The 26,305-nt window shown below is 45.6% G+C and overlaps 2 protein-coding genes, 1 long non-coding RNA gene and 1 pseudogene across 3 annotated transcripts; 1 reads left to right on the forward strand and 3 right to left on the reverse strand.

The window, feature by feature from the left end:
• Positions 1-1,389: 1,389 nt before the first annotated feature.
• Ccl19 (C-C motif chemokine ligand 19) lies at positions 1,390-2,945 on the reverse strand. Its single transcript, XM_045142025.1, has 4 exons — positions 2,885-2,945; positions 1,896-2,028; positions 1,591-1,684; positions 1,390-1,503 (listed from the first exon to the last, which is right to left on the reverse strand). The coding sequence occupies exons 1-4, from the start codon at positions 2,943-2,945 to the stop codon at positions 1,483-1,485; spliced, it is 309 nt and encodes a 102-aa protein (XP_044997960.1). The 3' UTR covers positions 1,390-1,482.
• Positions 2,946-8,333: 5,388 nt separating this feature from the next.
• On the reverse strand, positions 8,334-8,758 carry LOC123457726. Its single transcript, XR_006635127.1, has 2 exons — positions 8,719-8,758; positions 8,334-8,614 (listed from the first exon to the last, which is right to left on the reverse strand). It is a non-coding gene; the product is annotated as an uncharacterized LOC123457726 (long non-coding RNA).
• A 6,255-nt stretch (positions 8,759-15,013) lies between these two features.
• On the reverse strand, positions 15,014-16,140 carry Ccl21 (C-C motif chemokine ligand 21). Its single transcript, XM_004658353.2, has 4 exons — positions 16,013-16,140; positions 15,795-15,915; positions 15,518-15,700; positions 15,014-15,442 (listed from the first exon to the last, which is right to left on the reverse strand). Exons 1-4 carry the CDS (start codon positions 16,077-16,079, stop codon positions 15,409-15,411), a joined length of 405 nt encoding a protein of 134 aa, XP_004658410.2. The 5' UTR covers positions 16,080-16,140; the 3' UTR covers positions 15,014-15,408.
• LOC101613052 lies at positions 16,100-24,635 on the forward strand (annotated as a pseudogene).
• The last annotated feature ends 1,670 nt before the right edge of the window (positions 24,636-26,305 follow it).

Raw genomic sequence — 26,305 nt, forward strand, 5'->3', positions numbered from 1 at the left:
GCAAAGACAGAGGGCCTGAGGGGCAGGCTAACACATCCTCTTCACCACAGCCCTCCTAAGGCTTGTCCAGACCTATCTTGGTGACTGACTGAAGTATAGCTGGCATAACAATGGCTTTTCTTCCCAGAGCTCCTAGCTGCCATCTGACCCCAGCAACACAGACCTGATACTCCCCGACGGAGAAGGTGTCATAGTCTAGAAGCCAGCAAGCTTCCCCGGGAGGCTTCCCAGACACACGGAGCTTACGCTCTACAGAGCAGCTCTGTGGGTTGTCTTAAGAAACACAGAACCTTTGCCCTCCAATCTTGAGACTCTTTCTTCGAGACGCTGTTGTCCCCAAGCCTTGCAGCCCATGTGAACTACAGATCTCCCTGGTGGAATCTTGTGAGCTTCCCTGACCTGGTTCCTAGGTCTTTCTGTGTCTTTGACAGGTGAGGCCACAGGATTGTTCAGATGGGGCCAGACCTTGTTCAGATCAACTTCAATGACAGGGAAGGGCTGGTCTATAGGTGGGATTCAGTACGGACGGATGGACAGATGGAGCCTTCACTCATGGTTGTGGAGCCTTTCCTTACACACACTTGTTCATTCTCTATAAACAATTAACTGAGTCACGACCATGTACCAGTGGCATGTTGGAAATCTAAATAGATATGACCCCTGTCCAGGAAGGGGGATGGATTGGCCAACATAGGTCAGCTCGATGAATACTATGAGAGGTTTGGGAGGTACACGGAGCCATGAGAGCTTTGGAGGGAGCAAAGCTACCTACACCTGCCTGAGGTCAAGGGAGAGTTCCAGAAGAAGCATCCAGACCCAGATGGGAAGCAAGCAGGACAGAAGAAGGAGCGAAAGGTGTGTCAGCGGGAAGGGCGTGGGTGGCTGCGCACTTTCCTCCAGGCAGTAGACCTAGACCTCCCCGCCCCTCCCCGCTTTCCCTGAGGAACCTGGAGGCTTGAATGTTTGCTCAGCAAAGACAAGAAGGCCTGAGAGACTTTCCAGAGACTGTGTTCAGGAAACTGATGCACACGGAAGTATGGCTGAATGTGGAGTGTGATGGGTTTGAGGAGACATGAGACAAGCTAACTGAGGCTGATCTGGGAGCACTAAGGTGTTAGGTGGAGGCTGGCAAGCAGATTACTCAGAACCCAGGGTGGAAATAGATCTCACCATCCCACCTCCTCTCTTCCTGTTCCTGTCTTCCTGGGGAGAGAGCAAACAGACAACAGACAGATAGACCTATGGGTGCCAAGTAGCTTTATTGGAAGCACTGTAATCTGGCCGAGGAGAGGCTGTTCCACACTCTCTCTCTCCTGCACACTCACACTCATTTTCACACTGACACTGCAGGCTCTGCTGGGTAGGTCTGGTGCAGAGATGAAGCATGGGGCCTGGTCCTCTCTTCTGGTCCTTGTTTCTCCAAGCCAGGCTGAGTCACAGCCCTTCACTCAGAGGCAGGGCTCCCTCTGGTGCTGTCTGGGGCTAACTGCTGTGGCGCTTGCTCTGAGGGAGGGAGAGGCAGAGTCAGGGGCTGGAATCTTGGGGAGGGACTTGGAAGGTAGAAGCAGGGCTCACAATGTCCAGGCTTACCTTGGCAGAGGACCTCTTCAGTCTCCAGATGATGCGTTCCACCCAGGGCTGGTTTGGGGGTGCACAGAGTTGATGGCCCCTCAGTGTGGTGAACCTGTAATCAGAGGCCAGAGAGAATGCAGCCGTGGAACCCAGTTTCCTAGAAGGTTCTAGTGTGAGGAACAGAAGCTGGAGATTGTGTGTGGGAACCTGTTTCTTAGGTTTATTTGAAAGGTTGAACTCGGCTAGGAGTCCAGGGATAAGGCAGTGGGGTATCACCATAGGCTGATGGGAAGATGGGGGTAGGCAGTCTTCCCACAACTCACACTACAGCAGGCACCCTGCAGCCATCCTTCATAAGAAGATAGCGAAAGGCTTTCACGATGTTTCCAGGGATGGGACGCCGGGTCACAGACAGGCAGCAGTCTTCTGCGTCATTAGCACCCCCCAGAGCTGGGGCTGAGAAGAGGAAAGAAGGGGACGGGACATGGGGATTATGAGGAAGGGAGGCCATAGCCCTAAGTGGTATTAAAGATGTGTGTGTTGGGGAGACAGCTGGACCCACTATTCAGCCAGAGCACACTAATATGGCCCTACTGGTCATTAAATATTCTAAACAGGTTGGCAACTAATCACTGCTTGCAGTCCCACAAATGCCTTCTTGTTGCCCTGATGACACAGCCTCCCTCACAGGTCTTCTCAACTTCCCCCACGTTTCAACAAATAAAGAGTTCATGCTGGTCGAAGAGCTGGGGACCAGAGAGGCTGGTGTTAGAAACTGCTAAATAGCCAGGCTGGCGTCAGCTGCATCTGCAGTCCCAGATGCTTGGGAGGCTGAGACAGGAGGATCAGCTTGAGCCCAGAATCCAAGACCAGCCTGGGCAACATAGAAAGACCCTCTCTCAATACACCAACCAACCAACCAGACAAACAAAACACCCAAACAGAACCCCAAATGACAGCAATGCAAAGGGAGCAAGTTGCTAAACATTTTGACTTCATCCTTGCCTCAGCATTTTCCCTTTCTTTATCTGAAGCAATATGTACTATCCCCTTCTGTCCGAGAAACTAATGTAGCAAGACATACAGTCTGCAGGGATAGGGGCAGCCATAGGCCCCAGGATATGCCAAGGGTTGAGTCACATTGGAATTTAGGGGTGCACTCATAGGCATACCCACAGGGCACAGGGAACCCTTGACTTTGAATTTACAGTATCCTTCATGGCTATGGACAAGCAGTCTGAGATCTAGCTATTCCCTCCTCTTCCCACCCCCGCTCATGGTCACTTCCTCCTCCACTCTTCCCTCAGCTTACCTGGGGAGGTCCAGAGAACCAGCAAGCTGAAGCCCAATAGCGTGGCCACACAGGGTGCCATGGAGGGTGATCTGAGGCAGGCCTGAGCGAGGCTCTGGGTGTGTGCAGGGTGCGTGAGAGGTGGAGTGAGGCTTGTGCAGGGTAGTGATGCCAGGCAAGCACACGAGGCGTCCTGAGGGTGCAGGAAAGTGCCTAGGAGGGTGACTGTGTGAGCCCATGTAGAGCTGCAGCCACCTCTTATTTATGACGCCGAGCTTTCACTTTCCTTGTTCAAAAAATTCCCCTCTGGGTCCAATTCTGGGGCTTCCCCCCTATTATCTCCCTGTTTCTGGGTTTCTGGTGAGCCTAACCCTGCCTCCCCCCCACCTCCCACAGCAGCTTCCCCATTTTTGCTTTCCTTGGCTTTAGCTCTGAGAACATAACAAATTTGCAGTCTGGCCAAAAAAAGGGGGGCTGTGTCCTGCCAATTGCAGAGAGTTTGCATTCTCTTCTCATTAGTAGCATTTGCAACATCAACCAGATCTCTGGGTTCAGACATGGTGGTCAGGATCGGGGAGATCAGAGTGAGGAGTTGAGTCCATTTCCCTAGGTTCATCCCACAGCCTCACTGGGTTTTCTCACTCATTTCTGGTGAGGTTAGAGTGAAGAAGGCTCCATGGTGCCTTCAGAACACCCACCAGAGCCCAGGTGGCCTCTCTGTGTCATCTTGGTATCTTTCTTCCCACTGTCTGAGGACCAGTCCCTCTCTTGGAACAAGCAGAGATAAAAGTGGAGTTCCTTGGGAGGAGGCCTAGGACCCCCATCTCACATCTTAGACCTTGTGATTCAACTTCTTCTTTTTTAAAATTTTATTTATTTGAGGGGGGTGGGGAAGACACAGAAAGACTGTGTCTGGGCATGCCAGGGCCTCCTGCCACTGCAAACAAACTCCAGATGCATATGCCACTGTGTATATGGCTTTATATGGGTACTGGGGAATCAAACTTAGGCTCTTAGGCTTTGCAGGCAAGTGCCTTAAGCACTGAGCCATGTCCCCAGCCCCATTCATCTTCTCAATGCAGCAAATACTGTCACTTCCCCTGCTCACCATTTTCCCAAATCCTTCATCACAGAGACAGCTGGAGGAAGCCCAGCCTGGAATAATTCCCTTCATCTTTCCCTTCCCTTAATCCTGGGAACAATGAGGGGATTTCTAGGAGAAGGGATAGCCAGCTGATATTCAGACACATCTCTAAATTTCAAGGAATTGAAGAGGAGGAAAAAGTGATTTCCCATCCTTGTGAGAAAGATTGGAAGAAAAGGCCTCAAAAGGGTAATTAAGGGCTGGAGAGTGCTTGCCTGCAAAGCCAAAGGACCCAGGTTCAACTCCCCAGGGCCCATGTAAGCTAGATGCACAAGGTGGCACATGCATTTGGAGTTTGTTTGCAGGGGCTGAAGACCCTGGTGTGCCCATTCTCTCTATCTGCCTCTCTCTCTCTCAATAAACAAACACAATTTTGAAAGGAGTAATGCCTGTATGGGATACCCATTCAGCACTCTGTGTCCAAGGTCTGGAGCCTCTTGGATGGGGGTGGGGGATGTTTCTGACTCTTAGTTTTCTTTTTATCTATCACTATTATTATTATCATTACCATTTTTGATTGTCTTCCAGGCTCTGTATCAATGACTTTGACATTTGACTTTGATATAGCAATACTATATATAGTGTGTATTATTTCATATCATTATCCCCCTTTACTCAATGAGCACACGGTCACCCAGCTAGTCGGTGGTAGTCATGATTTGAGTCAGGTGTCTTTTTCTGTAGGGTTTACACTCTTTACTATCTCCCACCTTCCTGTACGCCAACGGTCTATGGATCATAGTACAGAGTACATTTCACATGGCACAGAGGTTGGGAGTCATATTCTGGTACTTATTAGCTGTGTGGCCAGGTGGAAGTTATCTAGCCCTTATCTATAAAATGGGACTGCTAATAGAGTTATGTTTAAAAGAATCTTTTTTGTGTGTATGCTCTCTGTGTGTGTTGTGTGTGTGTGTTGGGGGGTATGCATGTGCCACAGTATGCATGTGGGGACAGAGGACAACTTTGGGTGTTGATCCTCACCTTCTACCTTGTTTGAGGCAGGGTCTCTTCTTCTCCTGTTGCATCCACAGAGCTGGCTAGCTTCTTTTGTCTCCACCTCCCACCTGCTTTTACATGGGTGCTGGGGGCCCAAATGCCAGTATCCACTGACCCATCTCCCTAGCCCCTATATTTACTTTTTAGGATTAAATGAGGTTTACTCATTTTACTGAGTAAAGCTTTCTTTAAAAATATTTTATTTATTTATTCATTTAAGAGAGAGAGAGAGGCAGATAGAATGGGCTTGTCAGGGCCTGTAGCCACTCCAAGGAATGAACTGCAGATGTATGTGCCACATTGTGCATCTGGCTTTGTGTGGGTACTGGGGAATCACACCTAGGACCTTAGGCTTTGCAGGCAAGTGCCTTGCCTGTTGAGCCATCTTTCCAGCCCTGAGTAAAGCCTTTTAAGCTTAGAAGCTGGTATTATAAGTACGTATTAAATATTTACCATTATATTTATTCTATTCTTTTAAAAGCATTTTATTTATTTATTTATGAGACAGAGAGAGAAAGAGAGGAGGGACACACCAGGGCCTCCAGCTGGTGCAAATGAACTCCAGACACATGTGCCACCTTGTGCATCTGACGTATGTGGGTCCTTTGGCTGTGCAGACAAGTGCCTTACCTGCTAAGACATCCCTCCAGCCCTCATTACTCTATTCTTCCATTGAGGTGCCTGCCCATGCATCTTTCTGTTGATCAGCCACCATTTTGCTTACACTGGTTCAGCTTATTCTGTTTGTTCCAGCCCTGTCTATTTCCCTCTCTTCTCACCCTGCTGTGTTCTCAGGAAGGCCAACTTGTGCAGATTGCATCACCCAGGGTGCCTCACTCTTTGACTTCAGTTTGGGTTTGGCCCATGGGAGACAGCAGCAGGAGACCAGTGAGCAGGCGTGGGAAGTTGGGATATTAATCCCCCCACATCATTTTTCATGCTGGCAGCAAACAATGCAATTGTTTTCAAAGAGTAGTTTTCAAACAGTAGCAATATCACCTGGGACCTTGTTAGACAAGCGATCTCAGAGCCACCAAATCAGGTCTGGAGATGGTCCAGCAAAGTGTATTTCATCACCTTCCAGATGACTCTGATGCAAGCCGAAATATGATCTGCAGTTAAAGATTTCTTTCTTCCTTTCCGTTCTTCTTTGTTTCCTTTTTTGGTTGCTTGAGACTGTTTCAGGTGAGTATTGTAGCCCTGAATGACCAGGTACTTGCTCTTTAGCCCATGGTGGTCTCAAACACAGCAATCTCCAGTTTCAGCCTCTGGGGTGTTGGGATTACTGGCCTGTGCCACTGTTTTCAGCTCTGAGTTACAGATCCTCTTAGAACCCTGTTCCCTCCTTTGGGCTTCTATATGGTAATGAATTCCCCGTAGTCCCACTTTATTCCATGTTGTTTCCTTAATCCACCTTAATTCTTTAATCCACCTTTTAGATTGCCCTTTTATTAAAATCTTTCAGGTTAATTTTTTTGAGTGTGTGTGTGTGTTTTGAAATATCGATTGCATTTTATTCCTCCCACCACCTAGTCTTTCTCAAAGTGTGGTGAAGTTTCTATATTACTGGGAATGGAGGTGAGCCAAAACATAGTGACCTGGGGCAGGTTTCACCTTCACCGTGAAGTAAGAGGCACAATATTAAATGGCAGTTTGAATTTCAGAGGTAACAAATACTATATTTAGATGTACTACTGCAAAATATTTGCTGGAGATTTTGCACGAAGCTGACAGTTTTGAATGAGGTCCAGAGCAAGGAAGGGCTCTACAGCAGGTCTAAGCTCTAGGAGTTTTCCTTCTATTTGGACCCAAGGACCCCATGAAGCCAATTGACTCTAGGTTGTCTCTGACAGGCAAGGTTACTGTATAAACCCCAATGACAGAAGTATAGCAAAAACTCAGAGTATCGGAGCAAGGGCACAACTCTTCTGCTAACAATTATTTTCACTTTGAAAAACAGTTCCTGGCTAGGTGTGGTCACTCGTGCCAGCACTTAGGAGGCTGAGGCAAGAGAACCACATATGAAAATTTGAGGTCAGCCCAGGCTATTAAGTGAGACCCTATCTAAAAACAACAGCAGGGCTGGAGAGATGGCTTGGTGGTTAAGGCATTTGCCTGAAAAGCCAAAGGACCTCGGTTTGATTCCCCAGGACCCAGATAAACCAGATGCACAAGGTGGTACATGCATCTAGAATTTGTTTGCAGTGCCTGGAGGCTCTGGCACAAACATACTCTCTATCTTCCTCTTTATCTATCTCAAAGAAATAAATAAAATATTTAAAAACAGCAACAATAACAGAAAACAAACCAAAACAGTTCCTGATTGTACCAGGGCCCTGATAAAACTCAGACTGTAGTTTACCCAGTGATGATGAGCTATAGGGTATTACCTATACTACCACACATCAGCCAGCTGGGTGGACACACAGTATTTACTATTAAACTGGCATTGTATAGCCGGGCGTGGTGGCGCACGCCTTTAATCCCAGCACTCGGGAGGCAGAGGTAGGAGGATCGCCGTGAGTTTGAGGCCACCCTGAGACTACATAGTGAATTCCAGGGCAGCCTGGGCCAGAGTGAGACCCTACCTCGAAAAACCTCAAAACAAACAAACAAACAAACAAACAATTGGCATTGTGCTTTAGAGACCAGGCCTTAGGCATTTCAGAAGGCACGAGAAAAAGCACGGGCAGGTGGTTCAGCTTCTTCCTCAGGTCATTTTCTGTTTCTTCCTTTGGACACACAGCTCTGTGGAAATGTTCTCCACGGTTATCAGGGAGAGAAAGAAATTGGTGGTCTTGTTTTTCGATGGGTCTCTTAATATGCTAGCAGCAGAGGCAAATAGCGGCTTAGAGCCCCATCTAGGGGTGGCTCTGCGAGACGGTGAGGAAATTAAATCCCTTCCAGGGCAGAATTTCCGGCACTATATTTAGTGTATATTTCATCTAGCAGAAATGGAGCTACACCAATTTAATTTATGCGGAGTGGCTACCTGCCCTCATCTCTGTAAGTGGTCCCTTCATACGTCTCTTCCATTAAGCCTTTTTAGTATGCATCTGTTTTGTGCAAGGAGCCTAAATTGCACAGTAGTACAGAGTGCAAAGCTGACATAGCATTTCAATTCAGTTTCATTACCATCTGCCCAGAGCGCCTGGTGGGAGAGAGTTCAAGAATCAACAGGAAAGAATGGAACAATGAAATAATGCAATGACAGATGGCATCTGTACCACATTTACTCAACAAGTATAGATTGAGGGCCTCCTGTAGGCCACACACTGTCCTCGGCACTGGGAAGCAACAGCAAGAAAAGCAGAAGCATATTCCCGCTGTTGTGAATTTTTTATTCTAATGGAGTAGACAGACAATAAACAAAAGTACATAGTATGTCAGATAACAGTGAGAGCCAAGAAGAAATTAAAGAAGGCAAAAGGGGTAGGTAGTGCAGGGGGAACTGTTACTTTAAATAACGAGAGAGTTGACCTGAAGACGGTAGGGAGAAGAGCCACACAGAGATTCCAGGAAGATGTTGCAGCAGGAGAAAAGAGCAGGCACAAAGGCCACGAGGCAAGAATGTGGTTGAGGAACAGCGAGAGGCCCACAGGGGAGATCTGTAGGAGACAGAATAACAGGACAGACTGTACAGGGCTGTCAGCCATTGTAGATTTAAATGTTTCTGAGATGAGGAGCTATTGAAGGGGTGACAGAGCCCCACCGTGATCTGACTTGTGTTTCAGAGGTTCCCTCGAGTCATTAGATGTAGACTAGGCCAGAGTGGTGCAAGAGTGGAAGCAAGGGCCGGAGGCTACTGCCATAGTGCGGGGGCAGAAGACGGCGCTTGGGTCGGTGAGAGGTGGCCAGAGCCTGTAAAGAAGGTAGAAGCCATTGGCTTTGCTCAGCACAGGATCTGAAAGAAAGGAAAGGCAGGAATACTGCAAGTTTTTTTTTTTTTTTTTTTTTTTTGGCTTGAATAACTCAATGGATAGAACATTTACCAAGATGCGGATGCCTGCAGAGGAGTGGGGATTGTGGGAGACCAGGAGCCTGGTTCTGGCTTGTCAAGTTAAAGCAGGGTGTAGGATATATAAATAGAAATGTTAAGTAGGTAGTTGGCATACGTCCGGGGTTCAGGGGGAAGATGCTAGCTGCAGTCAAATGCGGGAGCATATGGATAGTATTTAAAGCCTTAAGACAGCGAGATCACGGAGACAGGGAACGTAGGTAGATAGACGAGGTCTAAGTTTCAGGTCGTGAGACTTGCCAATAGTACAAGTCCGGGAGGAGGCGAGGAATCAGGGAAGGAGGGGGCAAGAGGGCTGCTAAGAAGGTACCCACTATCATGGCCGAAAGGGAAAGAACACAGTCCCCAATGGGTGGAGAGTCCCCTGGTGGGTAAAGGTGGGGTGGGTGCCTGGAGATCAGGGAGGTCGGTTTGAAACAAGTTTCTGACCTCATGTTCAGAGCCCCCAGGGTTACAGCTCCACTAGTTCCATCCGCTACCCTCCTTTGAGGGGCTCCTGGTTCAGTTGTGAACCCTAGCAAAGTCTTGTCCCAGCTCCGGGCGCCTCAACCCAGCCCAGCTCAGCTTCGCTCTTCGCTGCTCTAAGGAGCTTCAGTCTCCTTGCGCCCGAGTCTGACCCGTGGGAGGAGAACCTGGGTGTGGGCGAACTCCCCTCTCCATCCCAGGGAAGTCGGCCACGTTCGTGACGGAAGTCCGGGTGCCTGCGAGTGACTGACGCTGAACAGAAGACCCAGGCTAGATGTTTAGTGCTTGTTGAACGAGTGAATGGGCGCGTCCCAAGATGTGTCCCTGCCACCGTGTGCATTTGTCTAGAGTCCCTGATGTGGGCGTGTGTCTGTCGGTCTGTCTGTGAGCCCAAGTCCCGATTCTCAGGCCTGCGGGGGGGGGGGCGCCCCGAGCCTGGGAAGGAAGGTTCTGGAACGAGGGATCCTAACTAGTGACTCGTCTGTCATAGGCGCAGGTCCGCTGGCAGGCTGCGAGGGCGTTGGCGTCCCAACTCCGACATCCCCGAGCACCTTCAGTCCCACCCCCCCGCCCCGCAGCTCGCGGGCCCCGGGACCTCTGGGGCAGGGCTCCTCCGTGGGTGCCCGCGCGTGGCGCCGGGACGCGGCGCGCGACTCCGGCCGTGGTTTGGTGGCCGTGGTTTGGTGGCCGTGGTTTGGTGGCCGCATCCCCCCCCCCCCCCCCGCGACCTGGACCAGCCACCCTCGCGCCGTCCAGGCCCGTGAGCCCCGGGCGAAGAGTCGGAGGCCGGTGTCTGTCGGCTAATAAGAGACATTTATCGCCACTGCCCCCGCCAAAAAGACCCCCAAATTACCCGAGTCCAAGGCACCAAATGTAGGGAGACATGGAATAACTCGTGTCTGGCTCGAAGGGTAAAGGAAGTGAGCTCACATCACCTCTGGCAGTTCTCTTCGCAGCATAACGAAACCACACTCCTAAACCACCTAGTTACAACGCCAGCTCCAAGCCCAGGTTTGTGCATTTCCGGGGGATTTACTGACAGGAGCGGAGTGGAGGAAGAAGGGCTTGAACCCGACGAGTGGGAAGGGAGTGCGGCCCGCTCATAAACGGATACAGAAAAACAGACGGACCTCTGCCCTAGCACGAGACATATCTGATGTTAAAGAATAAAAACAAATTTTAAAAAATGGCCCCGGAAGGATAAAGGAAATGAGAACAGAAAACTCAGCTCTCAAGCCAGGGCTGTTTGCCTTTAGCCGAGCGGGGACCGTGGAGACGCTGCTGCCCCCTGGTGGCGGAGTCCATGGCTTCCTCTCTAGGCAAACACCTCAGGTGTTGTCAAAGGATGTCCTGTTAGTCTCCCCCCCTTTCCCCCCTTACCCGCCTTTGGTTTTCCGAGGTAGGGTCTCTAGCTCAGGCTGACCTGAAATTCACTATGTAGTCTCAGGGTGGCCTTGAGCTCACTGCGATCCACTTACCTCTGCCTCCCAGGTGCTGGGATTAAAGGCATGCACCACCACACCTGGACTGTTAGTCTTTTAAAAATGTATTTTATTTATTTATTTGAGAGAGGGAAAGAAGGAGAGGGAGTGGGAAAGAAAGAAAGAGAGAGAGAGAGAAAGAGAATGGGCGCACTAGAGCTTCTAGCCACTGCAAATGAACTCCAGATGCATGCACCACCTTGTGCATCTGGCTTATGTGGGTACTGGGGAATCGAACCAAAGTCCTTTGGCTATGCAGGCTAGCGCCTTAACTGCTAAGCCATCTTTCCAGTCCCCTGTTAGTCTTTTAATACTGATTCAATTTTATTATCATCACCATCTATGCATCTAAATCAGAAGTCTAAAATAACACCAACAGAGTTGTCTTGGCGTGTTTTAATTTTCTATTAGCTGAGAAATAGTTATCTTGAGGGAAGTGAAGTTTTTAGCTAACAATCTCTGTAGGGAATTCTGGAAGAATTACAGAAAAGGAGGTTTGACAACTTCAGCTTTCATAGAAATGGTTATGTACAGTTTAAGACATAGAAAAGAATAGAAGCATTGATGATTTTAACAGAATTGCATCATTTTGTCTCAGAATACAAGGTAAAAAAAAAAAAACAGCTGGATGGGCAAAAGAGAATGAACTTGACTAGAGGCCAGTTGACACTGGGGACATGTTCCACAGGTAAGTGATTAAAACCAGGAAGCAGATATTTTGAGCAGTAATAGGTAACAGGTTATAGATTCCATCTTTCTGGTAGAATCTTCACTAGGACATAGACCAAAGTGGATGTGTGTGGTGCTGAAAGTCCCATCTTCCCATTTTTAATTTTCAAAAAGGTATCATAACTAATACATCATTGGTAATATGTTCCTATAAAGGATTGGATTGATGAGGAATGAGTGAAATTGTGCCTGGCTAAAGTGTGGTCCAGGTACCAGGAGAGGGTGGGTTGTTGAGAAACCCAGGTTCTTACCTTGAAATTTGCTTTCAGTTTCATATGCCTGGGGTTGTGAGAAAGCCTTATGGTTAGCTTTTTTTTTTTTTTTTTTCCGAGATAGGATGTCTCTTTAGCCCAGGATGATGCGAAATTTACTATATAGTCTCAGGCTGGTCTTGAACTCACAGCAATCCTCCTACCTCTGCCTCCCAAGTGCTGGGATTAAAGGTGTGTGCCACCATGGCCAGGTGGCTTGTATTTTTTTTTTAAATGAGGGAGGGAGGAAGGGAAGAAGAGAGAGAGAGAGAGAGAGAGAGAGAGAGAGAGAGATATTAGATTTTGCAGGCAAGTGCCTTAACCGTTGTCATCTCTCCAGCCCATGATTAGCTTTAAAATATTTTATTTTTATTTATTTATTTGACAGAGAAAGAGGAAGGGAGGAAGGGAGGGAAAGAGAGAGAGAGCATGGGCGCACCAGGGCCTCCAGCCACAGCATACAAATTCCACATGTGTGTGCCCCCTTGTGCATCTAGCTAATGTGGGTCCTGGGGAATCAAACCTGGGTCTTTTGGCTTTGCAGGCAAACGCCTTAACCACTAAACCATCCCTCTAGCACCCATGATTAGCTTTAAAGAGGCCAAAGTACTGACAAGGAAGGAGTGGACCAGGGAATGCAGGGAAGCCTCACAGTCTGTGGCAATTCTTTACAACAAAGTGCTGCTCCACATTAAAAAAACTTATATTTGCAAGCAGAGAGGGAGGAAGGGAAGGAAAGAGAAAGGAGAGAGAGAGAGAGAGAGAGAAAGAGGGACTGAGACTGAATGGGTATATCAGGGCCTCTTGCTACTGCAAACCAACTCTAGATGCATGTACCACTTTGTGTGTCTGGTTTTATATGACCTTTAGGCTTTGCAAGCAAGCACCTTTAACCACTGAGCCATCTCTCCAGCCCCCACAATTTCATATGCATGTGTGTGATCATTTGTGGAAAACATAGTGGTAAATTGATTTGAAAACATGGTATTAGAACTTTTTCAATGAGTATAATTTATTATCAAGTTGAGATAACTCAGCTTTATAAGCAACAAATGTGTGGTGGCACATACCTTTAATCCCAAGCACTCAAGAAGTAAAGGCAGGAGGATCAGATGTTCAAGGTCGTCCTTGGCTACATAGTGAGTTTAAGGCCACTTGGGGCTATATAAAAGCCTGCCCCCCCAACAAAAGCAATTAAGTGCTTCAGTGTTAAAGAAAACCTCAGGCTGGGCGTGGTGACATGCCTTTAATCCCAGCACTTGGGAGGTCAAGGTAGGAGGATCGCCATGAGTTCAAGGCTAGTTTGAGATTACAGAGTGAGTTCCAGGTCAGCCTGGGCTAGAGAGAGTGACACTATCTCAAAAAACTAAACTAAACAAAACAACAACAACAAAAAACCCTCAGGATGAGGATTTCAGAGATTATAATGTTTTCATCCTTTTAAACTTTGAAGATAATTTACCTTCATGATTTTTTTCTACACACACACACACACACACACACACACACACACAAACACACACACAAACACACAGGTAGGGTCTCACTCTAGTCCAGGCTGACCTGGAATTCACTATGTAGTCTCAGGGTGGCCTTGAACTCACGGTGATCCTCCTACCTCTGCCTCCCGAGTGCTAGGATTAAACACGTGCACTGACACACCCGGCTTTTTTTTTTTTTTTTTTTAAATTTTAAGATGGGCATCTCACTAAGATGTCCAGGCTGAAAACCTCACTCTGCAGCCTAGGCAGGCCTTGAATTTATGATGTTCCTGTCTTAAGAGATGAGATTGTAGGCCTGCGCCACCAGATGACTAGGTTTTGTCTGTTGTACCTATGTTTGTCCTCACTTTAGATCAGGAAGGTTTGGACTTGGCTGCAAGTGGAGGCATCCTGATGTTAAAGGTACTTAAAAAAAATCTTTTGTAAAAGACTAAAGTAAACCTGGGAAAAGGTTACACTCTTGGAGGGGGGGTTAGGTAGAGGGAGAGACTGCCAAGGGGATAGTGTGTAGGCCTAGCTGGTGGGCTGTAGTCGCTAGTTGTGATGGGCAAGTGATAGGATTCTCAGTAGATTTGTGTGTGTGTTATGGGACAGTGAGGTTCTAGTCTGAAGGTTCAGATATTAGAATTCCCTGTTTCAAATTTGGCACAGATCTGAAGAGAAATACCTGCTGGGACTACAGGGGTCAGCCCTTCCCCTGGCAGTGTCCATTGATGGGATGGTGTGTGGGAGGCAGGCAGGAGGTCTCACCTAGGGCTTGGTATTACTACGACCTTTACATAGCCTTTGGTAGATGAGGTTGCCTTAGAGCACCTGAGGTCAAAATTTTTAGGAGCATTCTAGTGCATGGGTGTGGAATAGGAATAAATTTCATTTAAAGGGCATTTTGCATGGACATATGTAGTGTATACCTGAGTTTGTAGGCTAAGATCACCCCTGATTGCCCAGGATAGATAGGAGCCTTTGTCTCTACCAGCCCCTATGAGGACTGAGGGGCAGATGCTTTCACAATTTATGCTAAGTGGTCAATACTGTGCTCTACTTAGGCTGTGGAAAGAAAAGGTGATGGGGTAGCCACCACTAGCTTCCTAGGTCCCGCCTTCTTTGTCCTCCTCCTAAGATCTGTCCCTTCTCTTTTCCACATTGTCATAATCCATCAATGGTCTTTTTTCTCACTGCCTGGGGAACAAGTGGGTCTCAGCTCTGAGGAGGACGAGGCAGAAGGGAGCTTGGCTGGTGTTCTTGAAGGGGAGATAGATTTATGTCTAAATCCTGGGCTTCCAAAGGCCTTTCCTCAGAGACTTGCTCCTTAGTGTTAAGAACTTAATGGAGGGGCTGGATATATGGCTCAGCCAGTAAAAGGCATTTGCCTGTAAAGCCTAATAGTCCATGTTTGATTCCCAGTACGCACATAAAGTCAGATGCACACAGTGGCACATGTGTCTGGAGTTCGTTTGCAGTTGCATAAAGATCTGACATGCCTATTCTTTCCTTTCCCTCCCCTCCCTTCCCCTCCCTCGTGACACCGCCTTCCCCATGAACAGGCACGCAGGAGCAGGTGTTTGGGTTGGAACAGCTTTTTATTCAGTTAGGTACACATCATATTTACAAGGGTCTTAAGGATGGAGTGCTGTGGAGAGCGAGGTCAGGTCTTGGGTCCCGTGTAACCTCCCAGACGGGACAGTCCAGCTGTCTCCTCGGTATCCTTCCTCTGCTTCTCTGGGCCTGGGCCAGGGAGGGCGGGGCAGCTCAGCTAAGCAAGAAAGGGTGCGAACGCCAGTAGAATGGGTGAAGCAGGAGACGGGCGTGGACAGGGCCAGCATGAGGCGGCTGCTCCAGGGCCCCTGAGGTCCTTCTTGTTTTCCAGGCCCGTTCTTGCCCTCGGGTTTGGACTCAAAGCCTTGATGATGTTGGCGTGGGGAGGGGGGTCTCCTAGGCTCCAGGCTGGACTGTGATCTATGGGCCTTTTGGGGTCTGTGTCAGTTCAGTCCTGGGAGAGCAGAAGAGGTGTGTGAGGGGCTGAGGGAAGTGTCACCTTGCCCCCCGCCCCCTCACGCTTCCTCACCTTTTGCAGCCTTTGGAGCCCTTCCCCTTCTTTCCTGGCTTGGGGGCTCCCCTGTTCTTCCTACAACCCTGGACTTGCTTCCGTGGGGCTGGTGGATCATCCAGGCGCTGCATGAGCCTCTGCACCCAGCCCTCGTTCGGGTCTGCACAGAGCTCGGGCTGAGAGCGCTTCTTGGGTGAGAACCTGCGGGTTGGAGGACAGCGAGCTTTCTCAGCCTGGCCCACCATACCTTCCCTACTCAGCCACCAGCCGGTACCCACCCCCAGTGTCCACTCACAGGATCGCCGGGATGGCACAGCCCAAGCTCGGCTCTTGTTTCCGGTAGCTTCTGACTACGTTGTAGGGAATCTTCTTCTGGCTGTACCGGAGGCAGCAGTCCTGAGCGCCTCCATCACTACCTGCGAGGCGGGTTCCCAGAGCCAGAGGCTGCTTAAGAGATCCTGCCCAGGTCTCCCATGCCTCTCCCCCAGCTAGAGCTCCCCACTCCCTTGGTACCTTGGGTCCAGGGGATGCAGAGGGCCAGGACCAGGACAAGGAGGCTCAGAGACATCATCTGAGCCATGGCTGTGGCTGAGGATGACGATGAGGCCGGAGCTGCAGGCCACCACAGGTTGGGGTCTGTGTGTGGGCTGGGACGGGCCTGCTGCCTATTTATGCGGTCAGACACTTTCACTTCCCTCGCCCCCCTCCCTTTCCTTCCTGAGAGCTGGCCCCTGTCCTTGTGCCCTGCCCCAGCAGTATGCACAAACTAAGTAATGCACATTGCCAATCAGTCCCCCAGCTGCCCGAGTTTACTTCCTCCATGTCCCGCTGACTCCCCGTGAGGACATTCCTTCCATTTCCAGCCGCTGCTCCCCCAAAACACCGTGAAAGCTTCCTCACTCCCTCTCCTACCAGCAAACAGTTACTGAATCGTGAGAGGTTTTTCTCTTTATAGATCACTGCTAATAGACTCCCATCAGATATGTGATTTATAAATATTTCTTCCCATCCTATGGGTGGTCTTTTCATTTTGTTGATGAGAGTCCAAAATTTTAAGTTTAAAAAATATTTTTTTATTATTTATTTACAAGGAGAGAGAAAATATGAATATAGGCATGCCAGGGTCTCCTACCACTGCAAATGAACTCCAGACACATGTCCCATTTTGTGCATCTGGCTTTATGTGGGTGCTGGGGAATCGAACCCAGGTCCTTAGGCTTTACAGACAAGTGCCTTTAACCACTGAGCCATCTCTCCAACCCAAAAGACTTTATTGTTTTGGTTTTTTGAAGTAGGGATTCACTCTAGCCCAGGCTGACCTGGAATTCACTATGTGATCTCAGGGTGGCCTTGAACTCACGGCAATCCTCCTACGTCTGCTTCCTGAGTGCTGGGATTAAAGATGTGTGCCACCATGCCCAGCTGTAATTTTTTTTTTTTTTTTTGAGGTAGGGTCTCACTGTAGCCCAGGCTGACCTGGAATTCACTAAGGAGTCTCAGGGTGGCCTCGAACTCACGGCAATCCTTCTACCTCTGCCTCCCGAGTGCTGGGATTAAAGGTGTGTGCCACCACGCTCAGCAAGACTCTTTTAAAAAATATTTTATAAACCGGGTGTGGTGATGCACACCTTTAATCCCAGCACTCGGGAGGCAGAGGTAGAAGGATTGCCGTGAGTTCGAGGCCACCCTGAGACTCCTTAGTGAATTCCAGGTCAGCCTGGGCTACAGTGAGACCCTACCTCGAAAAACCATATATATAATTTATTTGAGAGAGACAGAGAGGCAGATAGAGAGAATGGGTACACTGGGGCCTCCAGCCGTTGCAAACAACCTCTAAACACATGCACCATCTGTGTATCTGGCTTATGTGGGTCTTGGGGAATCAAATTTGAGTCCTTAGGCATTGCAGGCAAGCACCTTAACCACTAAGCAATCTCTCTAGCACCAAGACTCTTTTTTTTTTTTTAAAATGTTACTTATTTGAGAGTGACAGACAGAGAAAGAGGGAGAGAGAGAGAGAGAGAGAGAGAGAGAGAGAGAGAGACAGACAGACAGAGAATGAGTACACCAGGGCCTCCAGCCGCTGCCAATGAACTCCAGATGCATGTGCCACCTTGTGGGGACTGGGAAACTGTGCCTTTGAGTTGGAGTCCTTGGGTATTACAGGCAAATGCTTAACTGCTAAGGCATCTTCCCAGCCCCTCTTTGTTTTTTTAAAGAAAAATATTTTATTTATTGAGGGGGGAGGGAGGGGGAGTATGGGCACTCCAGGGCCTCTTACCACTGTAAACAAACTTCCAATGCATGTGTCACCTTGTGCATTGAATCAAACCTGGACTGCCAGGGTTTGCAAACAAGCTCATTAACTGCTAAGCCATCTCTCCAGCCCCTCTTTCTTCAATAAATGATTCTGGTAGCCTTGTTGAAAGTAACTGACCAGGGATTACCCACTCCAGACCCTTCCTCTGTTACAGAAGCATCATCTTTGTTCCTGCCCTCAAGTTCTATAATACTCTATAATAAAACCTTTCAAACTTGAAAATAAAGAAAATAACCGAGGGCTGGAGGGATGGCTTAGCAGTTAAGTAGTTTGCCTGCAAAGCTGAAGGATCCAGGATTGATTCCCCAGGACCCACGTTAGCCAGATGCACAAGGAGGTGCAGGTGTCTGGAGTTTGTTTGCACTGGCTGGAGGTCCTGGTGCGCCCATTCTCTCTCTCTCTCTCCCTCTTTCTCTGTCAAATAAATAAATAAAAATAAAAAAAGAAAGAAAATTACTGAGCATATGTGTGCAGGTTTGTTCTTGGGTTCTCTGTTCATTTGCATTGGTCTGCATGTCTGTCCTGATGCCAGCAACAGACTACAATGATTATGTTAACTTTGTAAGTTTTGATACTAAGAAATATGAATCTTTCACTTTTTTTTTGTTTTTAAAAACTTCTTTTGGTTATTTGGTGTATCTTGAAATTCCATATGAATATTAGGGTGGGATTTACTCTTTTCTGCAAAAAAAAAAAAAAACAACAGAAAAACAAAAAAACAAATGCCACTGGGATTTTGATTTTGATTCGGATTGCACTGAATCTGTACATCACTTTGGAAAGTTATGTTATTGTGATGTTAGCAATATCAAACCTTTAAATCCAAGAACAAGGAATAGCTTTCTATCTCCTTAATCCCTTCAGCAGTGTTTGTGGTTTTCAGAGTACAAGTCTTATATCTACTTGGTTAAATTTATTCTTAAATGTTCTGTTTGGTGCTATTGTACATGTAATTGTTTTCTTAGTTTCCTTTTGTGGTTATTCATTGCTACTGCATAGATTTCCTGATTTTTGCATGTTGGTTTGTGTATATTGAAACTTTGCTAAGTTATAAGCTTAAGAAGTTTTAAAAGATGATTTATTTGTGTTCATTTTTATTTATTTATTTGAGAGCGACAGAGACAGAGAGAAAGACAGATAGAGGGAGAGAGAAAGAATGGGCGCACCAGGGCCTCCAGCCACTGCAAACTCCAGACGCGTGCGCCCCCTTGTGCATCTGGCTAACGTGGGTCCTGGGGAATTGAGCCTCAAACCGGGTCCTTAGGCTTCACAGGCAAGTGCTTAATGGCTAAGCCATCTCTCCAGCCCATGATTTCTTTTTTTAAAATGTCACTATAAACCACACTCATGATAAACCACAGAGCAGCTACTATTACATAAATTTACTGAGTAGTCTGTCTTTCAGCTGTGCTAAATGTTTTATTTTTATTATGAAAAAGAGAGTGAGACTGAGAGAGAATTGGCATGCTAGGGCTTCTAGCCACTGCAATTGAAGTCTAGATGCATGCGCCACCTTATGCATCTGGCATATGTGGGTTCTGAGGAGTTGAACCTGGGTCCTTAGCTTTGTAGGCAAGTGCCTTACTTGCTAAGCCATCTCTTCAGCCCTAAAAAAATGATTTATTTAACCTAATTCATTGTGTGTTAATAAAAATAAATTTAAAAAGAAAAAAAATGGTTTCTTGGGCTGGAGAGATGGCTTAGCAATTAAGTTGCTTACCTGCAAAGCCAAAGGACCCAGGTTCAACTCCCCAGAACCCACACAAACCAGCTGCACAAGTTGGTGCACGTATCTGGAGTTCGATTGCAGTGGCTAGAGGCCCTGGTATACCCATTCTCTCCTCTTTCTCTCTCTCAAATAAATAAATATATGTATATATGGTTTATTTAGGGTTTTCTTCTCTTTCTTTTTTTCCTCTTTCTTCTTTTTCTTTTTTTTTCCCTCATTCTAGCCCAGGTTGGTATTAAAAGCATGTACCACTATGCCCAACAGTTTTCTAATATTTTGCTAAGTGTTTTTATGTCTATATCTGATGGATATTGGCCTGTACTTTCCTTGTATTTTTATCCAGCTGTGATATCGGGAAATAAATGAATTAGGATGCATTAGGAAGTGTTAGCACCTCCTCAAACTTTTGGAAGAGGTTGATAAAGATTTATATTAATTCTTCTTGAAATATTTGGTTGAATTCACCAGTGAAGCCACTGGTCCAGATACATTCTTCTTTTAAATTTTATTTATTTATTTTTGAGAGAGAGAGAGGGCGAGGGCAAGAGAGAGAGAATTGGCACACCAGGGCCTCAGCCACTGTAATTGAACTCCAGATACTTGTGCTACCTAATGGACATGTGCAACCTTGCGCTTGCCTCACTTTGTGTGTCTGGCTTACATGGGACCTGAGAATTGAACATGAGTCCTTAGGCTTTGCAGGCAAGCTCCTTTACTGCTAAGCTATCTCTCCAGCCCTGGATACATTCTTTTTTTGTTAAAATTTTTTTTTTTATTCACAGCTTCCATAATTGTAGACAATAACCCATGGTAATCCCCTCCCTCCCCCAACTTTCCCCTTTGAAGCCCCACTCTCCATCATATCCCCTCCCCCTCTCAATCAGTCTCTTTTATTTTGATCTCATGATCTTTTCTTCCTATTATGATTGTCTTGTGTAGGTAGTGTCAGGCATTACGTGGTCATGGATATCCAGGCCATTTTGTGCTGGAGGAGCACATCCTAGCCTTCCTTTCACTCTTGTATTCTTTCCACCACCTCTTCTGTATTGGACCCTGAGCCTTGAAAGATGTGATTGAGATATTTCAGGGCTGAGCACTCCTCTGTCACTTCTTCTTAGCATCATGGCGCCTTCTGAGTCATCCCAAGGTCACCACCATCTGAAAAGAGAAGCTTCTCTAACCAAAAGTGAGAGTAGCATTAATATATGGGTATGAACATTAAGAGAAGTGCTTACTAGCAGTTTGGTGAGCATAGTATATACATTTAGCCAGACAGCAGCAGATGTTACACCCCTAGGGTTCATGACTACCCCTGTTGTAGGTTTTCAGTATCAGGGATGTATTCCCTCCCAGGGAGTAGGTCTCCATCCAATTAGAGAGCAATTGGTTTTCCCCATAACAGACATGCCACTATTGCACCCAAAACTATATATATGTATATATATATAGTTTTGTTGTTGTTTGTTTATTTTTTGAGGTAGGGTTTCACTCTAGCTCAGGCTGACCTGGAATTCCCTATGTAGTCTCAGGGTGGCCTTAAACTCATGTTGATTCTCCTACCTCTGTCTCCTGAGTGCTGGGATTAAAGGTGTGCACCACCATGACCAGCCTGTATTTTTTTTTTTCCAGTTTGAATCAGCGTTTCATGTAGTTTAGGCTGACCTCACACTCACTGTGGAGCTAAGAATGACCTTGAACCTATGATCCTTCTGGGTCCGCCCTCAAGTGCTGGGATTATGGGTGTGTACCATCATGCTTAGTTTATGTGGTGGTAGAGATTGAGCTCAGGACCTTGTGTATTCTAGGCAAGCACTCTACAACCTGAGCTACATCCTCAGCCTGGAAGGATTTTTTTTTTTAATTACTGATTCAATCTCCTTACTTACTATATATCTATTCAGATTTTCTATTTTTTATTTGGTCAGTTTTGGTAGTTTTTGTTTTGGGAATTTATTCATTTTTTCTAGGTTGTCCAGTTTGTTGGAATGTAGTTGTTCATAGAACCCTCTTATAATACATTCATATCAAATTGCTAATGATATCCATACTTTCATTTCTGATTTAAATTATTTATTTAGTTATTTGAATTGTGTATGCTACAAACAAATGTTTGTCTGACTTTACTTGGATGTCTGGGGAATTGAATCCCAGGCCAGCTGGCTTTGCAAGCAGGTACCTTTAATCACTGAGACATCTCTTCAGTTTTTCATTTCTAATTTTTTAAAATTTTTACTTTATTTTATTTTTTTAATGAGAAAGAAGATACACACACACACACACACACACATATATGTATATGTTTAGAGAGAGAGAGAGAGAGAGAGTGAGAGCGAGCCAGAGCCTCTAGCTACTGAAAACAAATTCCAGATGCATGTGCCACCTTGTGCGTCTGGTTTACATGGGTACTGGGGAATCAAACCTGGGTCCTCAGGCTTCACAGGCAAGCACCTTAACCACAAGCAATCTCTCCTTCCCTCATTTCTGATTTTAGTAATTTTATTTAAAAGATTGTCAATCTAGTTAAAATTTTGACAATTTTTTTTTGTATTTTCAAAGAACTAACCTCTTTTTTGATTTGTCTCTATTTTTTTCTTTATTTTATTTGCCTCCACTTTAATTAGTGTCATTTCTTTTTTACTGTCTTTGGGTTTAGTTTGTTCTATTTCTGATTTTTTAATTGTTTTATAATTATATTTTTTAAATGATTAGATTATTGATTTTCAATCTTTCTCCTTTCACATAGGCATTTGCAACTATATATTTATTTTCTTCTTAGCATATCTCTTACTGCATCATATAAATCTTGGTATATTAGTTTTTCTTTTACCTCATTATTTACCTCAGTTATTTGTATATATAATACACACACACACACACACACATATATATGTTTTTCAAGGCTAACCTGGAATTCACTATGTAGTTTCATGGTGGCCACAGACTCACAGTGATCCTCCCCTCTGCTTCCCGAGTGCTGGAATTAAAGGTGTGTGCCACCATTCCTGGCCTTACCTCATTATTTTCTAGTTTCCCTTGTGAATTTTTTTCTTTGACTCCTGGCTTCTTAAAAGCATATTGTTTAATTTTCATATATTTATGAATTTTATATCCTAACATCTAGTACTGTCTTTTAGTTTCATTCTATTGTGATTGGAATAGATGATTTGTATGATTTAATCTTTTTTTTTTTTTTTTTTTGAGGTAGTGTGTCTCTCTAGCCTAGGCTGAACTGGAATTCACTATGTAGTCTCAGGATGGACTTGAATTCACAATGATGTTACCTGGGCCTCCCAAGTGCTGCAATTAAAGGAATGCATCACTGTGGTGGCTTGATTCAGGTGTCCTCCATAAACTTAGGTGTTCTGAATGGTAGGTTCCCAGCTGATGGAGATTTGGGAATTAATGCCTCCTGGAGACAGTGTATTGTCGGAGGCGGGCTTATGAGTGTTATAGCCAGCTTCCTCTTGCCAGTGTTTGGCACACTGTCCTGTTGCTAGGTTCACCTTATGTTGGCTAGGGGGTGATGTCCATCCTCTGCTCATGCCATCCTTTTCCCTGCTGTCGTGGAGCTTCCCCTGGAGCCTGTAATCCAAAATAAACCTCTTTTTCCCACAAGCTGTTCTTGGTTGGGTGATTTCTACCAGCAATGTGGACCTGACTGCAACAACCACCATACCTGGCCATGATTCAACCTTAAGTTTCATTAAAGAGGCTGGAGAGATGGCTTACCGGTTAAGTGCTTGCCTGTGAAGCCTAAGGACCCCGGTTCGAGGCTTGGTTCCCCAGGTCCCACGTTAGCCAGATGCACAAGGGGGCGCACGCGTCTGGAGTTCGTTTGCAGAGGCTGGAAGCCCTGGCGCGCCCATTCTCTCTCTCTCTCTCTCTGTCTTTCTCTCTGTGTCTGTCACTCTCAAATAAATAAATTAAAAAAAAATTAAAAAAAAATTTCATTAAAGGTTGGCTGGGAATGATGATGCATATCTGCAATCCCAGTGCTTAGGAAGTGAAGGCAGGAGGATCAGGAGTTGAAGGTCATTCTCAGTTCCATAGTGAGTTTGAAGCCAACCTGGGCTATATGAGACTTAGTTTCAAAAAAGATGGGCTGGAGAAATGGCTTAGTGGTTAAGGCCCTTGCCTGTGAAGCCTAAGGACCAATGTTCAGTAACTCTCCAGATCCCACATAAACCAGATGCACAAAGGTGAGGCAAGCACAAGGTCTCACATGCCCACTAGGTGGCGCAAGCATCTGGTGATTGGCGGTAGTGGCTGAGGTCCTGGTGCACCAATTATTTTTTCTCTCTCTCTTTCTTTCTCTAAAAAAAAAAAAAGAAAAGAAAAGAAAACAAAAAGAAGAAAAACCACAACCAAAATGAAAAAGCAGCAATAAATTTCCTAAAGCTTGTTTTGTAGCTTAGCATATGGTCTTCTCTAGACAATGTGCCATGCACACTTGAGAATATGTATCCTGCTGTTGTTGGGCAGTCTTGTGTACATGTCTGTTAGTTCTGATTGATTTATAGTGTTGTCCAGGTCTCTATTTCCTTATTGATTTTTTTTTTTTTTCCGAAGTAGGGTCTCACTCTGGTCCAGGCTGACCTGGAATTAAGGTGGCCTTGAACTCATGGCAATCCTCCTACCTCTGCCTCCCGAGTGCTGGGTCCTTATTGATTTTAATCTGATGTTTTATCCAACTTTAAAAATGGTATACGGGCCGCTCCTGGTGCTGCTTGTGTGGTCCTTTGGTGCGGGCCTGGTACCTCTTTTGTGAAGTGGCTGCTGAGGCGACCCCGGCACTCACCGTGGCCAACAAGAAACCCAAGGAAGGAGTCAAGACTGAGAACAACGATCATATTAATTTGAAGGTTGTTGGGCAGGATAGTTCTGTGGTGCAGTTTAAGATTAAGAGGCATACACCACTTAGTAAACTAATGAAAGCCTATTGTGAATGACAGTGTTTGTCAATGAGGCAGATCAGATTCCAATTTGATGGGCAGCCAATCAATGAAACAGACACACCTGCACAGTTGGAAATGGAAGATGAAGACACAATTGATGTGTTCCAGCAACAGACAGGCAGTGTCTGCTAAAAAGGGAATCTGCTACTTTACTCCAAGATTTTGTTATAAACCAATAATACATTCTCAATTAGAAAACTGCCATTTGGTTCCACCACATCCTGACTACTACAGTATAGTTTTCTCTATTCTTTCATTATCCCCTTCCCTATTCCTTTATTGTACATAAAGTAACTGATGTGTGTGCACAAGCATATTGCGCTTTTCTTTTTCTTCTTAAACTAAATGGCCAATGTTTTGGTTGACATCAAATGGAGATAACGTGGGGAAAAGTACTGGTTCTATGAAAATACCCCCTCTCTCCATTCATTCAGCTCTTATCTTTAGATTCCAGCAAGTTATTTTGCTCTCATTGTTTTAACAACAACAACACAAAACCACAAAAAACCAACATAAAAAAATCCTTACATACCTTGTTTGATTGGAGAATTTTAATGTTTTTCATTTATCATTGTAAAACTAAGGACAATTTTATAACTTTTTTGTACGTAGTTGTTACATGTAGGGCAATCTGTCTTTAAGTAGGGATAAATTACTCTAAAAAATGAATCCTAGATAGTTTTCTCTTCAAGTCAAGCGTCTTGTTTAAATAAACATCTTGTTCAAAATGAAAAAAAAAAAAGGTATACAGAAGCCTCAAATTATTATTGTTGAACTGTCAATTTCTCCTCTGAATTCTGTCAACTTTTGCTACATATGTTTTGGGGCTTTGTTACTTGAGATTCATAACTTATATCTTCTTCCTGTATAAAATCATTTCAAACATATTTTTATCTATTTAGTTGAGCAAGAGAGAGAGAATGTGAATGAATATGGATGCACCATGGCCTCCGGCCACTCTAAATACTCTGAACACATGCAGCGCTTGTGCATCTGGCTTTATGTGGGTACTGGGGAATCAGACCCAGGCTGTCAGGCTTTGCAAACAACTACCTTTAACTGCTGATCCATCTCCCCAGCCCTAAAATCCTTTATAAATATAAAATGTCTTTTTGTCTCTTACAATCTTTTATTTTATTTTATTTTTTATTTATTTGAGAGAGGGAAGGGGTGGAGAGACACACACACACACACAGAATGGGCACACCAGGGCTTCCAGCCACTGCAAACGCACTCCAGACACATGCATCACTTTGTGCATCTGGCTTATGTGGGTCCTGGGGAATTGAACCAAGGTCCTTTGGCTTTGCAGGCAAGCGCCTTAACCACTAAGCCATCTCTCCAGTGCTGTCTCTTACTATCTTTTTTAGACTAAAAGTCTATTGTATTTGTTAATAATATAGCCATCTCAGATTTCTTTTGAAATTCTATGCTATTTGCATGGAATCTATTTCTGATCCTTTTACTTTCAAGTTCTTTGTGTGTTTAGATCTAGAGTCCCTCATAGATAGGATCAAGATGAAACATATTTTATCAATGTCTGTCTCTTAAAAAATATTATTTATTTGGCCTGAAGAAATGGCTTAGCAGTTAAGGCATTTGCCTGCAAAGCCAAAGGACCTCAGTTCAATTCCCCAGGACCCACGTAAGTCAGATACACAAGGTGGCGCATGCATCTGGAGATTTTTTGCAGTGGCTGGAAGTCTTGGTGCGCCCATTTTGTCTCTCTGTTTCTCTATCTCTCTCTCTGCCTCTCTCTCTCGCTCTCTCAAATAAATAAATAAGTAATTAAAATATTTTTT

The sequence above is a fragment of the Jaculus jaculus genome, chromosome 1 (assembly GCF_020740685.1).
Source record: "Jaculus jaculus isolate mJacJac1 chromosome 1, mJacJac1.mat.Y.cur, whole genome shotgun sequence".
In the NCBI taxonomy this organism is placed as follows: Eukaryota; Metazoa; Chordata; class Mammalia; order Rodentia; family Dipodidae; genus Jaculus; species Jaculus jaculus.